Here is a 12476-nt window from a genome sequence, read left to right as displayed (position 1 = left end):
GGCAAGTGAGGAAGATGAGAACTAGGCAGGCTCTCCAGACAACAGTTACATCTGACCTTCGGAATCTTACTTGCTTTAACCTTGTCACTAAAAGACCTAAGAGCCATATACGATTCTTCTGATGTGCAGAGACCTTCAGCTCACATCAGTTACAATTGCATGCAAACACCAAATTTCTAAAATGTGATTCTCAGCATCCTTTCCCCTTTTTTTTTCCCCTCAGACTTACCTGGTTTCATCAATATAAACGGCCTCCAGCACAGATGCTGCATATTCAATATTCTTTTTTAAGTCCACCACATTAATATCACCCTTCTCCAGCTGCTTTACCAAGCATCTTAATCTGTGAAAAAGAAAATAAAAATATCAATGTGTTGCTTATATCAAATTTTAGTGGATGCATTTTCTATTTGAATTATTGGAACAAACACAATAGCCAATGTAGAGGCAAGAGACCATCACTGCATCTCTTGTCTTGTTTAAAAAAAATCTGGTTTTAAAACCCACATAACAATGACCAGTTGTATGTTTTTACAGCTTGCTAAATTTGTAAGATCTATTAAGATAAGGCATATACATTCCAGTAAGTCAGAGGACTCAGTAACTACCATCAGAGCGATTTAATATTAATTTGTGACATTACTATTATGCCTGAGTCTCTCGTTTTGCTTAAATAATAACAAAAGCTTTGCAAGTTGTCTTACTATAATTTTTCTCTGCTTAGAAGGTTGATTATAATTTTTTAATATCCACTATATACTGATTTTTCTTCATTTAAATGTCTTCAATTTTTATTTAGGCCTCCAGTATGTTTTTGCTGCAGAATTTGTATTTCTTATTAGCATGAGCTAATGTGGAGCTCCATTGTTTCTCTGTTTACAGAAAATTCATTATACCAGACGAAAGGTGGTGCCTATGGCATTAGAAAAATCCAAATATTTTCCCAAGTGTGCTTTAACTTTTAGTTTTGAGAACTTTCTTTTACATTACAAACACAGATACGCCCAAAGGGGATTTTGTAATGCATCAACTCATGCCTCTGTAGCAATACACTTATACTCCTTGAATACCAGAGTTTTCCGAAACTCTCCGATGAGAAGAACACTTCTGACGCTGATCAACTTAACTGTACAGAGTAGTCACAGCACTGGAGTGAAATGAAAACCTTATCAGCAACTGTGTAGAGCTAAATGGATACTTAAAGAAGTATGGGTATTTTCCTTCTTTCTGTGCTATATCTCTGAGTTGAAATAATCTACAGTTTTGTATCATGTAAGATAAAGATTTCTGTGATTAAAGATACATCATTATTTTAACATAACTTTCATGAAATAATCTTTTTTATGTGTACAAAATGTGAAAAAATTGAAACAAACATTTAGTTAAAAAGTGGATTGAAATTGAATCAACACTAAGCTGGCTTTACTTTCAGAAAAAATCATATTTATGATGTGAAAAAGCATATATAAAAGTAGACAATATGTTATATATGTTATATATACTATATATTTTTTTAGTGGGCGTATACAATATTTGATTTGAACTAATTAAAATGTATGAATTAAAAAAATGCAGTGATATTCAAAACAAATCTCTCATCAACTTGTGAAGTACTGTTCCGTCATAAAACCACTTTCATGTTTTTTCTTTATATTTATTTGGCCTAAGTATAATTATGTTGAAGCCTGCAAGGATAATTTTAGCAAATGAAGTTTTAAGACCAGCCTCCTCAGTTCTTCAAAGCCTTAATTCAACTCAAATTAGCATAGAACATAACACAAGTAAGGCTCTTAGCAACCATATTTACTTGGTATATAACACAGTGCATCGCATATCAGTGGAATGGAAAATTTAGTGTTAAAAATTTTTCTCAGAGAAGTGGGTGGATTAAATACTGTGGGAGCGCATCTCCTGCACAGAAATAACCTTATGCATGGGGAGGCAGTTCCAGTGCGTAACTCCTTCCACTTCAGAGGTACCTACAGACTGAAGAAGCTAATTCATAGATGCTCACCTTGCAGTACCCAACACAAGCACTGTAACTCTCCTGGGGTGTCTGCTCCTCAGTAACGCACACAAACACACATACAACCCCTCCTGAGCACCAACACCAAAATGCCCAGGTGAGTTTGGCAGCATCATCGCCACTACTGCAAATAGCCGCAGGGTGGCTTTCCCACTTGCACTGTTCCCTCCATGTTTGACTGAGCATGTCTCCAAATCACACTTTCCAAAGTGGAAGCATAAATGAATTTAGAAACGCAACACTTCACAGTGGGGGACCAGGCTATGGTAGAACAATATTCACTCAAAATGGCTTCAAATCCTACGATTTCCAGTGGTTCTACATTTTCTTGGGGCATAGACCAGATGACAGATACATGGAACCATTTTTACGCTTGCAGGAGGAAAGGAGTCCCTGGGGGAGCCCTTAAGCCACAATGACCTTGCAGTATCTTGCTGCATAGGTGGCAGTCAACTGATGTAACTTGCCCTGCAGTTATAGTTCATATTCTAGGAGGAATGCAGAACACAATAACAGACCAGGCAATTTGGAAAAGCTGCTCAGGCAAAGTTAAAGTGATTCTGAAGAGGTTACAGAATCACAAAAGGACAAAATCCGTATAACTCCATGATGACCAGTGACCTTGTCATCTCATGCATCCACGCTTTGTGAAGATGTCAAGAGTGTCTGTAGCTGACCCAGCACCTATCTATCACAGAACCACGGGATAATTTTGGTTGGAAGGTACCTCCACCTGATCCAAGCTCTTGCTCAAAGCAGGGCCAACCTCAAAGTTAGGTATAACTTCAGAGTTAGATCAAATTTCTCAGAGGCATTTCCATGCGAGCTTTGAATGCATGGAGATTTCACAAACTCTCTGGGCAACCAGTTTCGATGTTTAACCAGCCTCACGGTGCATTGTTTTTTCCCAATATCTAACTGGAATGTCCTTTGTGGCAACTTGTGCCCAGTGGCCCCCAACCTTTGCTGTTCACTTCCAAGAAAAATCTGGCTCTATCTACAGTACAACTTCCCACTAGGAAGCTGGACACAGCAATAAAATCCTTCCATAGTGTTGCTGATCAGACACTTGTCAGGTGATAATCATGAGGTCTACCCCAGAAGGTAGAAGAATGGACTTCCAAAGCAGCAAAATTAAGTGGGTTATAACAGTATATGAATGATCTGAATATACTCAACATATTACGTGTTAAAGTGAAATAGCCACAGAGTTTAAGAGCTGACATGTCAGTAATGAAACTAACATTTTAGTAAAGAACAAATACGCCAATTTATAAGACAAACCAACAAGTGTTAAAATACTCATAGCCCAGCATTCTACAAGAAAAAGAAAATTGTAAAAAGGACAAGGAAAAGTAACAAAAAATAATTATTACTCCAGCTGTATTGGGCAGGATTTTTATTTATTTGTTTGTTTTCTTTTAATTAAGTGTGACAAATTGAAAGCAAACATGAGAAATGCCATTAGAAAACCTGAAATGCTACTTAAAATTGGAGCTAATTGTATTACCCTGCCTGTGAACTGTGCTACTAAGAAATAATAGACAGCAACAAGAAAAAAACAGAGGGGCTGTTTTGTGAAATAGAATAATGGACTGTTTGAACTGTTTTAAGGTGCAAAGAAAATTGTATGCAGAGTTAATATGACACAACACGAGAGAAAGAGATTTATAGAGAAAAAGAAACAGATTCTTTCTCTCAGGACAACTGAAACCTACATTTTAAAACTAGCTGCCCCAGTTTGTAAGGGAGAAAGAGACATCTGCAATTAATAAAGGGATTAGGGTGGAGAACCATCTTCTGTCACATTGGGTAAATACCATTAACAGCGCTGTGGTATTAAGGGCTTTTACAGACAATCCAATGTGTTCTGCTCTTACCTATCTTTAACAGTGCCGTCTGTGAGGTTACCAGGACCAGTGTTTCCCCGGTCCTCACCTCCCCTTGCAGCTCATGCCTATGTCCAACTGTAGGCAATAAGCTTTGAGGCCCACTCAGCAAACCAGGAGAAAACGAAGATTTTACTAGGAGCCGAAATAACATGTTCTTGATTAACAATATCAAAACGGTGACTCAATTGTTCCCTCCTTCCTCGTTAAAATTCTCCCATGTTTGAATTAAAGTTTTGATAAATCTACTGTAACTTTCAGGGGTTGTACCAAATTAACTGAGGATAGATTTTAGGTTATTTGAGAAGGCTTCCTATGACAGTTTCAGTAACTACAGAAAAAAAAAGGAAGATAAGGAATCAGTGATTAAAAAAGACTTTTTGCAATGTCATCATAAGAAAATGTTTTCTTCCATGGAATCAAGCAAAGTTCAACAAGAGAAATCTGTTTGGAAATACTGAATAATTGTCCTAAACACACATTAAAAAGATAACAAAGAAAGGTGGGATTACTTTAGAAGGGAGATTGTAAGGTAGAGAGGCAGACGAGTTGGATAATTTCAGATTTTAAAGACTGCCTCTTCCTTTTCCAAGGGAAAATAAATTAGCAGTGATCACTAGAGAATAAGTGAGATTTAAAGGTTCAGCTTAACAGTCTTCAAGAACTAGAAGAGGAAAATTCAGCCTGAAGTTAACTTCTGAACCTGAGAAAAAGACCCTGTGTCTGCTTTCCCAAAGACTGCCTTTATCTGCTGAGTCCCTCCACCATCAAGCACTGCAAAGAAACAGCTTTCTAACTTACACATCTGGACTTCACTTAAAACTGTTTTGGAAACTTCGTACAAAAAAAGCTGGCTTTTGCCACAGATCCTATTAAAAGGGAAGTGAAATAAACTGTAAAAAGTAAACTGTAAACTCACCCTGCTTCCTATTACATTTTGAAATTAATGGAAGTCACTGTTGAAGATGGGCAATGAACACATGGGTAGTTCTTTGAAAATAATAAACACATGCTAATGCTAATTACAGAGAAATATTCATATTAATATTCAATAATCAAAATGCCAGTTTAAAAATTATCGGTGTTGGTTAAGTCAACTCCAGTTGCAAGTTGTAAATCATTATGTTCCCATGAACTAGCTGAGAAAAGCCTAGCTGTGTGCCAAATGTATTAATTCCTTGAAAAGATTATGAGCAAATAGTGACAATGTGTTAAAAAGTTTAAGGACAGAAAAAAATTATTATTTTCTGTAAACAATTGTTTCATGTTTTGTTTGGACTATTTAATATTAAATAAGAAAATAAAGTGGATAATTATAGTCTTTATTATACAAGAGATTTGACCCTCTAAATGAACATTACAAACTAAAAATGGGCTGACATGTAATGTGAAATTAAAAGTAAAGAGGAGGAGAGTAACCGTGTTCTGACAATATGGTTAGTTACAGTTCAAGCACCACTAGATTTTAAAAACTTTGGGGAAGTGGGAAATTTTTGTCTAAAACTATTTAGAATTAAAACTGGAAACCAGTTTTGCTACCCGTAGTGATTCTTGTAATAATCAGTTGAATAATTTTCACAACCTGTAGAAAGCATTGCTCACCCAATAGTTCCCAAGGTTTCAAAGGCAGAAGTTACATCCTCACTCAAACATGAAAACTCTGGAAAAGGGCCAATATCCAGCAATCCCAAATCATTAACAAAGGGAAGTTAAGTTCATCTATTTAAAACAGCCCAATCCCAGAATCCAGGTTTGTTTACAAACCTACACATTTGAGATTCAGGAAAATATTTAAATTAGGAGAAATCTAAAATGGGAATAGCAAAACTTCATCTTGGAAAAGTCACAACAAATAGAACATATTGCTATTTCACCTGAATTCCAAAATTCCCTACATTAATTGTCCAAATTCCAATTATTTTTATGTGAATTGGTATCATTTGAATTCTACACTTTTCTATTAAGAACATGCATATATAAAATAAATCTTTATCTAAATACACCATTCCCTCCAACAAATACTTTAAAATAATGTAGATCAGAAATAAAAAATAAATTGTGGTAATAAAAATCAACCATGCACAAAGTCCATGCTCTCACTTTTTCAAGTAAAAAGTTATAATATATGGATTACTAGAAATCTTTTATTATGACAAAGGATATAATTCTTTTTTTGTGTTTTCTGCAAGATGGAAGAAAAATACTTGCTATGAAAAAGGAAAATCCCAGATACAGTTGTAATATTTGTAATACATGGCTATAAAGGTTAGACCTGATCATACAAATGGATGAGAGATACTGGAGAAATACCCAGAATATGGTAATAAAGATTTTAGAGTGATCCCTTTGGGTAGCCACGCCTGTTCCCTTGCTCCTACCTACAGTTACAAAGTGGCCAACTAATATGGCTTCAAAATGGCTAACCTTTACTTCAGGGTTTTGTACACTATGGTAGGGAAAAACATGATGATACAGGGACATTTTGCCAGTCAAGGCAAGGCCAGCATATCAATGGAGAGCAAGGATTAGAACCAACAGCTCTTGACTCAGACCTTGATGTGCGTTTCAGTTCCCTGAAACCATAAAAAATGCAGTTTCAAACGCAGTTACCTAATATTTCTTCTAATTAGAGGTGCTGTCTCTCAATAAATTCTGATACTGAGAAATGCAAGAAAGGTATATCACATTTTCATGGCTGCAAATGTGTTTTATGAAATTACTCCTCAGTCACTGCTGTGTCTGAGCATATGCACAGGAAACCTTGTGGTTGCTAAGGGTTTCACGAATCACATTCATTTCATGATTATTTTAAGCATATGAGTGGTACACACTGATCTGTAATTATGATTCAGTCACTAGAAAATAAATATTGAATATGCTGCTAATTCAGCCAACATTTTGATACACCAAAACTTCAATCCCATATTGAAGTATTAAAATAGAAGTTGTGCAGCTATATGACACACACTGAAATTTACACTTTCTTAATGAAAAAACTCTGCATTTTCATGGTGATAGAATTGCCTTGGCTGTTTAAACATTGATCGTGTTTAAGCAAGATGAAGTGGTTTTCCTTTAAGCAGGCATTCTCTATTAGGCTTCAATTCATTTTACCTTACTCTTCCTATAAATGTATTATTTAGCACTGTAATACTTTATAAATATTATCTTTGGGTCTCATTTAGTAACAGGTTCAAGTGTGTTTAAAGGCTTAATAAAAATTTAGTCAAAATTCCTAAGCTTTCTTTAGCACCCAGCTGAAATCACAGAAAGCCATGGAGTCTTACGGCTTCCACCTGAAACCATAAACTGATCCAAGCTCTCTAAAGCATTTTTGAATTTTTGCATAATTCTCAACAAACCTGATCAAACAAATTGCAAGTGCCTGAGAAGCCTTAGTGTCTTAATCTCAGTAACACTAAAGGTCTGCTATTTGCAGCTCTGTAACCTTTCACCATCATCTCCATCATCACCACCTGCCGCTCTGGACAGACAGCCCAGAGGAGGAGGGTTGGGATCCTGTTGCTGCTGCTCTTCCCTGCTGTCTCTGTCACCACCCCTGGTTACTCATCCTTCCCCGAAAGTAACTTTCACTGTTAGAGTCGATGTATGTCATCAGCACAAATTCTCACACATGAGAATTTCTCTCACCTTCCTTTGTGCACACGCAAGATACAGAATGAAAGGTGTTTCAGCCAAGCTTTAAGTGTCTTTCAAACTTTTCTCTCACTTCTGCTAATGAACCATCATCAATGCTACTTTGGTTCCTCTGTTAAATTGCTTTCCAGGTTGAAGCTTAATGAAAACTTCAAATTACTTACTATGTACATACATTCAGGTGTTTTGTCTGTCTTCTGCTAGATCCAACAAGTAACCAACTAGTCTTTCTTTACCCTAAAGTCTGAGTGTTTCTATTGCCTCGGTGTCCATTTCCATTATCTGATATTCCCATTTCACAATCAATCCATGAAATCAAAGACAAATAATGCACAATCTATAGGACTGATTTGTAAATTGCAAACTGTCCTTCTAATGGCTTTTTCTGAATATTTATTTTTGTCTGAAGGTTGACATTTGATCTATAAGGTTCCCCTGAATTGTATATACATTATATAGAATGCTAGCTAAAACTATTTCATCTTGAAGTTGCCAAATACTTGAACAGTCTGTATGTCTCAAAGTCTTCATCATAATCTAGCTAAATTGACTATCAACAACAATCTGGGAAATCAAATGTAAACTCATCACCTGCCAAAAATCATGCTTGAAGATGACAGAAGACTTACAGTATGTCTTACTTGCTGGAGCTAATGCAATAAACACTCAGAAAAGGCACATAGCACTTATTCCCCATAGCTGTTTAAAAAGCTTTATTTTTTCTGCAGACAGCAGTTTTGAGCACAGTGATTAAAGAAGCTGCTAAATGGCAGAAATTAAGCCTCTAAGTCTTCCAAAGCAGTCCCCTCCATTATTTAAAGAAAAAATATTCCATGGCAGAAGGAAGATATTTCTAAATAGATTCCCTCACACTCACATTTGAATGTTGCCTCTACATTCCAGGAAGAAACTTGTATCCAAACCTCTGCACCGCTGGAAATTAACAGAGGAGCACAGGCCTGGCACATCTCACTGTCTGTGCTTCCAAGGAACTCCCTTAGCCCTACCTCACAACTCCCGATCATCACAACTGCATCTCCCAACTTGTTGCATCTCCCATACTTGTAAAAAAGATCATGACCTACTTCTGCCCCAGGGATGGTCACAGAGTGATGGGAGATGTTTGCTGTTTTAAAAGAGTTCCTGCTAGAAAGCATGTCTCCAGATGACAGTATTATGGCACAATCCCTTTCCCCTTCACATGATCCAGACTGTTTTAATATGATTGTGATGCACTAAATATTTGATCTCATCACATAACCCAGCAAATGGAGTCTCTCTTGTCAGCAACCAGTTAAATTGAATGGTCTGAAAATGTTTGTCTTTTCCCTCCCATGTTCCCTCTGCTGCCTAGTACTGCTGGAAACTACATTTTGCTTTAGCTACTCTTGAAACTCATAGATGAGATAGAATCTTCCCATGGAGTGGTGTGTTATCAATTATCACAGAATGATATGGTTTTGGAAATGGATCTTTCATTACTCTTTCTTATATTCTGTCTCTCCTCTCATTCACCCTGAAGTCATTGGTATACCCATCCTGAATCAACATGCCGAATATCTCCTTCATTCCTTAGGACCAGAAAATCTGGGTTAACAAATGTTGATACTCATCCTTTGAAAACAGCATGCAAAGAGGTAGGAAGTCCTTTTAGAAACATTAGGAACAAGCTATCGTATAAAAAGTCAGCTGATGTTCTTTCAATTAAGACTGCATTAACCACAACTAGTAACTTTGTACTGAAAATATTTTCTAGACTACTACTAAGAAAATACATTGCTGTCATTGTGAAGGCTTTTGAAAGCATTTTTGGTGCAATTTCTGCAATTCTTAAGGACAGAAGATTGGTAAGTGTTTGGCACTAAAAATAACATCATTGCCCAATGATCAAAGAATCTTCATCTATGACACCTACCACGAGTATCCTTTCCTCTACTTGATAAAGTCCCATATAAGCAAACAACCCAGGAAATGTCCTTCATTAACATTAAAATAATGACACTTTGTTCTGCGATTTCACTGTGGAACCAAACTACATTAAATAGTATATATTCTGTATATAATTAACATTTTGATTTCCCCAAGATAGAAATTAGAACCAGGACAAAATTTCCTTGCTGCATACCACAGGTCAACATATATAAATGTGGCTAAACATTTACAGCTAACACTTCTGGCAACTTTTAAATTTGTTTAATTAATAGTTACAGATTTTTTGAGACATCAAGCTGTAGAATCTGGGTCCTGATAAGTAATCTGGGTCCCCTGTGCTTATTTACAAATGATTTTATATTTTTTTCTGACCTGTTGACTTCCATGGGCAGAGCATGAAATATAGTACCATTTGGTTGCTTAGTATGCCATCTTCCATTCCATTTCTTTCAACATACATACTTATCATCGATGTTACATTAAGTGAACAGAGGTTACAGAAGGACCTATATAAAAACATATTACAGAAGAAAAGTTTTTTGAAATGGCAGTCCCTCGTATTGAGTCTAAGAACATGGTCAGACGTCGTGCCCCAGCTATCTCTCTGTGCCCCATTCCATCCCCTTTTTTCTAGAAATTATTGCCCGCCCATATCTGACAGCACAAACGCATGTGTAACAATATGCCTTCAGCCTGATACTGCCAAAACAACCTGATTCACCTTCAAGATATTTTACGGTAGGGGGATTTCTACCGAACTCTTTCCACAGAACAAAATTGGGGTCACGTGTATGTGCAGTTATGCTATCAGATGAATCAGGGCAGTTGGTTCAGCTGGCCTAACAGGTCAATATAACAACCAACATAACAACCAAGATAATCCTACTTCAATCCAAGCTCTAACTTGTCATTTGGTTTAGAAGTCCTACTTTCCTACTTATAATTAAACACTTGAAGTACCAGAATATAAAAGTTACACTTTTAATATATAATCACACCCTCCATATGGGATAACAGAGCAAATTTATCCTGAGTTTTGTTTTTAAAGTGTATCATGGGTTCTGAGGAACAAAGATATACTTTATTTGTTGCAATATTTCTCACGATAAAATTACGAAATGTAAAAAATACAAACATTTGCATTATGAACTATTATGGACTATTGAATAAAATATTAAAATAATTTAAGAGTTACCTTAGTCTGCCTAAAATGTTTTAGAAAAAATACCACCACCTTAATTCACGTCTTTTTTACTGAATAACAGCTTCAACAAATCTATTTTCACTAAAAGAATTTTTCACTCAAAAGACAGAGCAAGACATAAATGCTTTAGCACAACAGCTGTAGTAATTACAGCACAATTTTGCTGTAAAATCATTACCATCTCAGTGGTACTGAAGAAAGGATATAGTACATGTAATGTATATGACAATGTAAAAATATGAATAGGGCTTTTATTTAAAATTGCAATACTGCAATTAAAATGAAGAAAAAGGAAAAAATTAGGAGATGCTAGAATCCAGCACTGTGTGTTATGTGTGAAACTAACTTCTGGCATTTGGAATTGTTAAAAATAAATGTTCTGCTGAAGAATTGCCAAATAAAAGTACTTCAAAGTAGGTCTTGGTAATGAGAAGTGGAACATTAGAAAAGCTTAAACACACTTGAGAGCTGTATAAATGTTTAAAAGAGGAAAGAATCAAGCGGGTAAACTATTCCCTTATATTCTTTAAGGATGATCATAAACGGGATGAAATGTAACATGACTTCTTATTTACATATGTGAGCTTGATCTGGGATTTGTCTACATGAGAAACTAAGTTTGAATTAAGGTCAGGTAAGAAACTGAAATTCACTATTCCTTGAATAGCTCCATCTTTGAATACTTCAGGATGAGTAGAATTAAACAGAAACAAGTCCCTGGAGCTCACCAGGAAGAATATTTCCCCAAAAGTTATTCTTGAACAATATCATGTTAAACCCATTATCTAGCATATAGTATATATGGGCTATATGCATATTAGTTTTGGTTCTCGAAACAGTTGTGACAGGAATTGTAGCAAACCAAATAAAAAATCATTTGTTGTCAATGCCTGCTATATAGCTGCCATTTTCCTCAGCCTGCAAAGGGCCTGGCACCTCAACATACAGGGTTCAGGTTTTGTAAGTCTGGGAAGGTAAACTGGGCTAGAGGCTGTTCCTTACTTGCTGGTGTTTCCTTTGCCTTAATTCATGCTACCCGTAAGAGTTTCCCCTATTCCTTCCACATTTAATAAAAACAGACTAATAGACTGTGAAAGCATCGTGCAGAAAGTAGCAAACTGCAGCGTTGCTCTAATCTAGAGGACACCATGGTGGGACAAGCCACTACCCCTACCACAGAATTGCCTAGGTTTTTTTCTACTGCACTCAGGACTTCCATGAGTTTGGGCCTCTGTTCTTACACATCCCACAAAGTGCTTTAACTCATCTGTCCCGATAAGATGTACTAACTCCAACTGCTGTTCACATTGTCTTGCCTGATTTGAAAACATGCTATTAAACCAACCTGATTATCAGCCTATTCACTAAAAAGTGACAATATTTTCACAGCTTCCAGTTTGTTGATGTTCCAGGTTTGAAGTGGAGCAACCCTCAGAAGGTATAGTCCAGAATCTATCACCAAAAGTGTTGCTTTTTTTAAAAAAAGCAACTGTCTTGCTTTGTTTAAACAGAACATTTAGCAAACATAGACTGCAATTCACCTACAAGATATTATCTTTTGTTGCTCATCATATATGTAGCTGACTGTAATTTGCCTATTCATATACCCTTTACATGTATTATAAGCAGGCTAGATTGAAAATTCAGAACCTAGTGCTCAAACTGATCATGACAATCAATATTCAGAGAATATTCATGATCAGAATAACACTCATTCATCAAGAATTTTGCAGCATACAACATTTTACTAAACACCTCTGTATGTTCA

At 36.1% G+C, this 12476-nt stretch overlaps 1 protein-coding gene across 6 annotated transcripts in view; it reads right to left on the bottom strand.

Annotated features, from left to right (window-relative positions):
* PDE1A (phosphodiesterase 1A) overlaps window positions 1-12476 on the bottom strand; it is a 233284-nt gene that overhangs the window by 63028 nt on the left and 157780 nt on the right. For all 6 annotated transcript variants that reach the window (XM_052791303.1, XM_052791301.1, XM_052791299.1 and 3 more), the window contains one exon: window positions 230-343. In XM_052791303.1, the coding sequence (XP_052647263.1) occupies window positions 230-343 (114 nt within the window). The remainder of the gene's footprint in view (window positions 1-229; window positions 344-12476) is intronic.

Source organism: Harpia harpyja, chromosome 7 (assembly GCF_026419915.1).
Source record: "Harpia harpyja isolate bHarHar1 chromosome 7, bHarHar1 primary haplotype, whole genome shotgun sequence".
In the NCBI taxonomy this organism is placed as follows: Eukaryota; Metazoa; Chordata; class Aves; order Accipitriformes; family Accipitridae; genus Harpia; species Harpia harpyja.
This window is presented reverse-complemented; position numbering and strand designations above follow the sequence as displayed.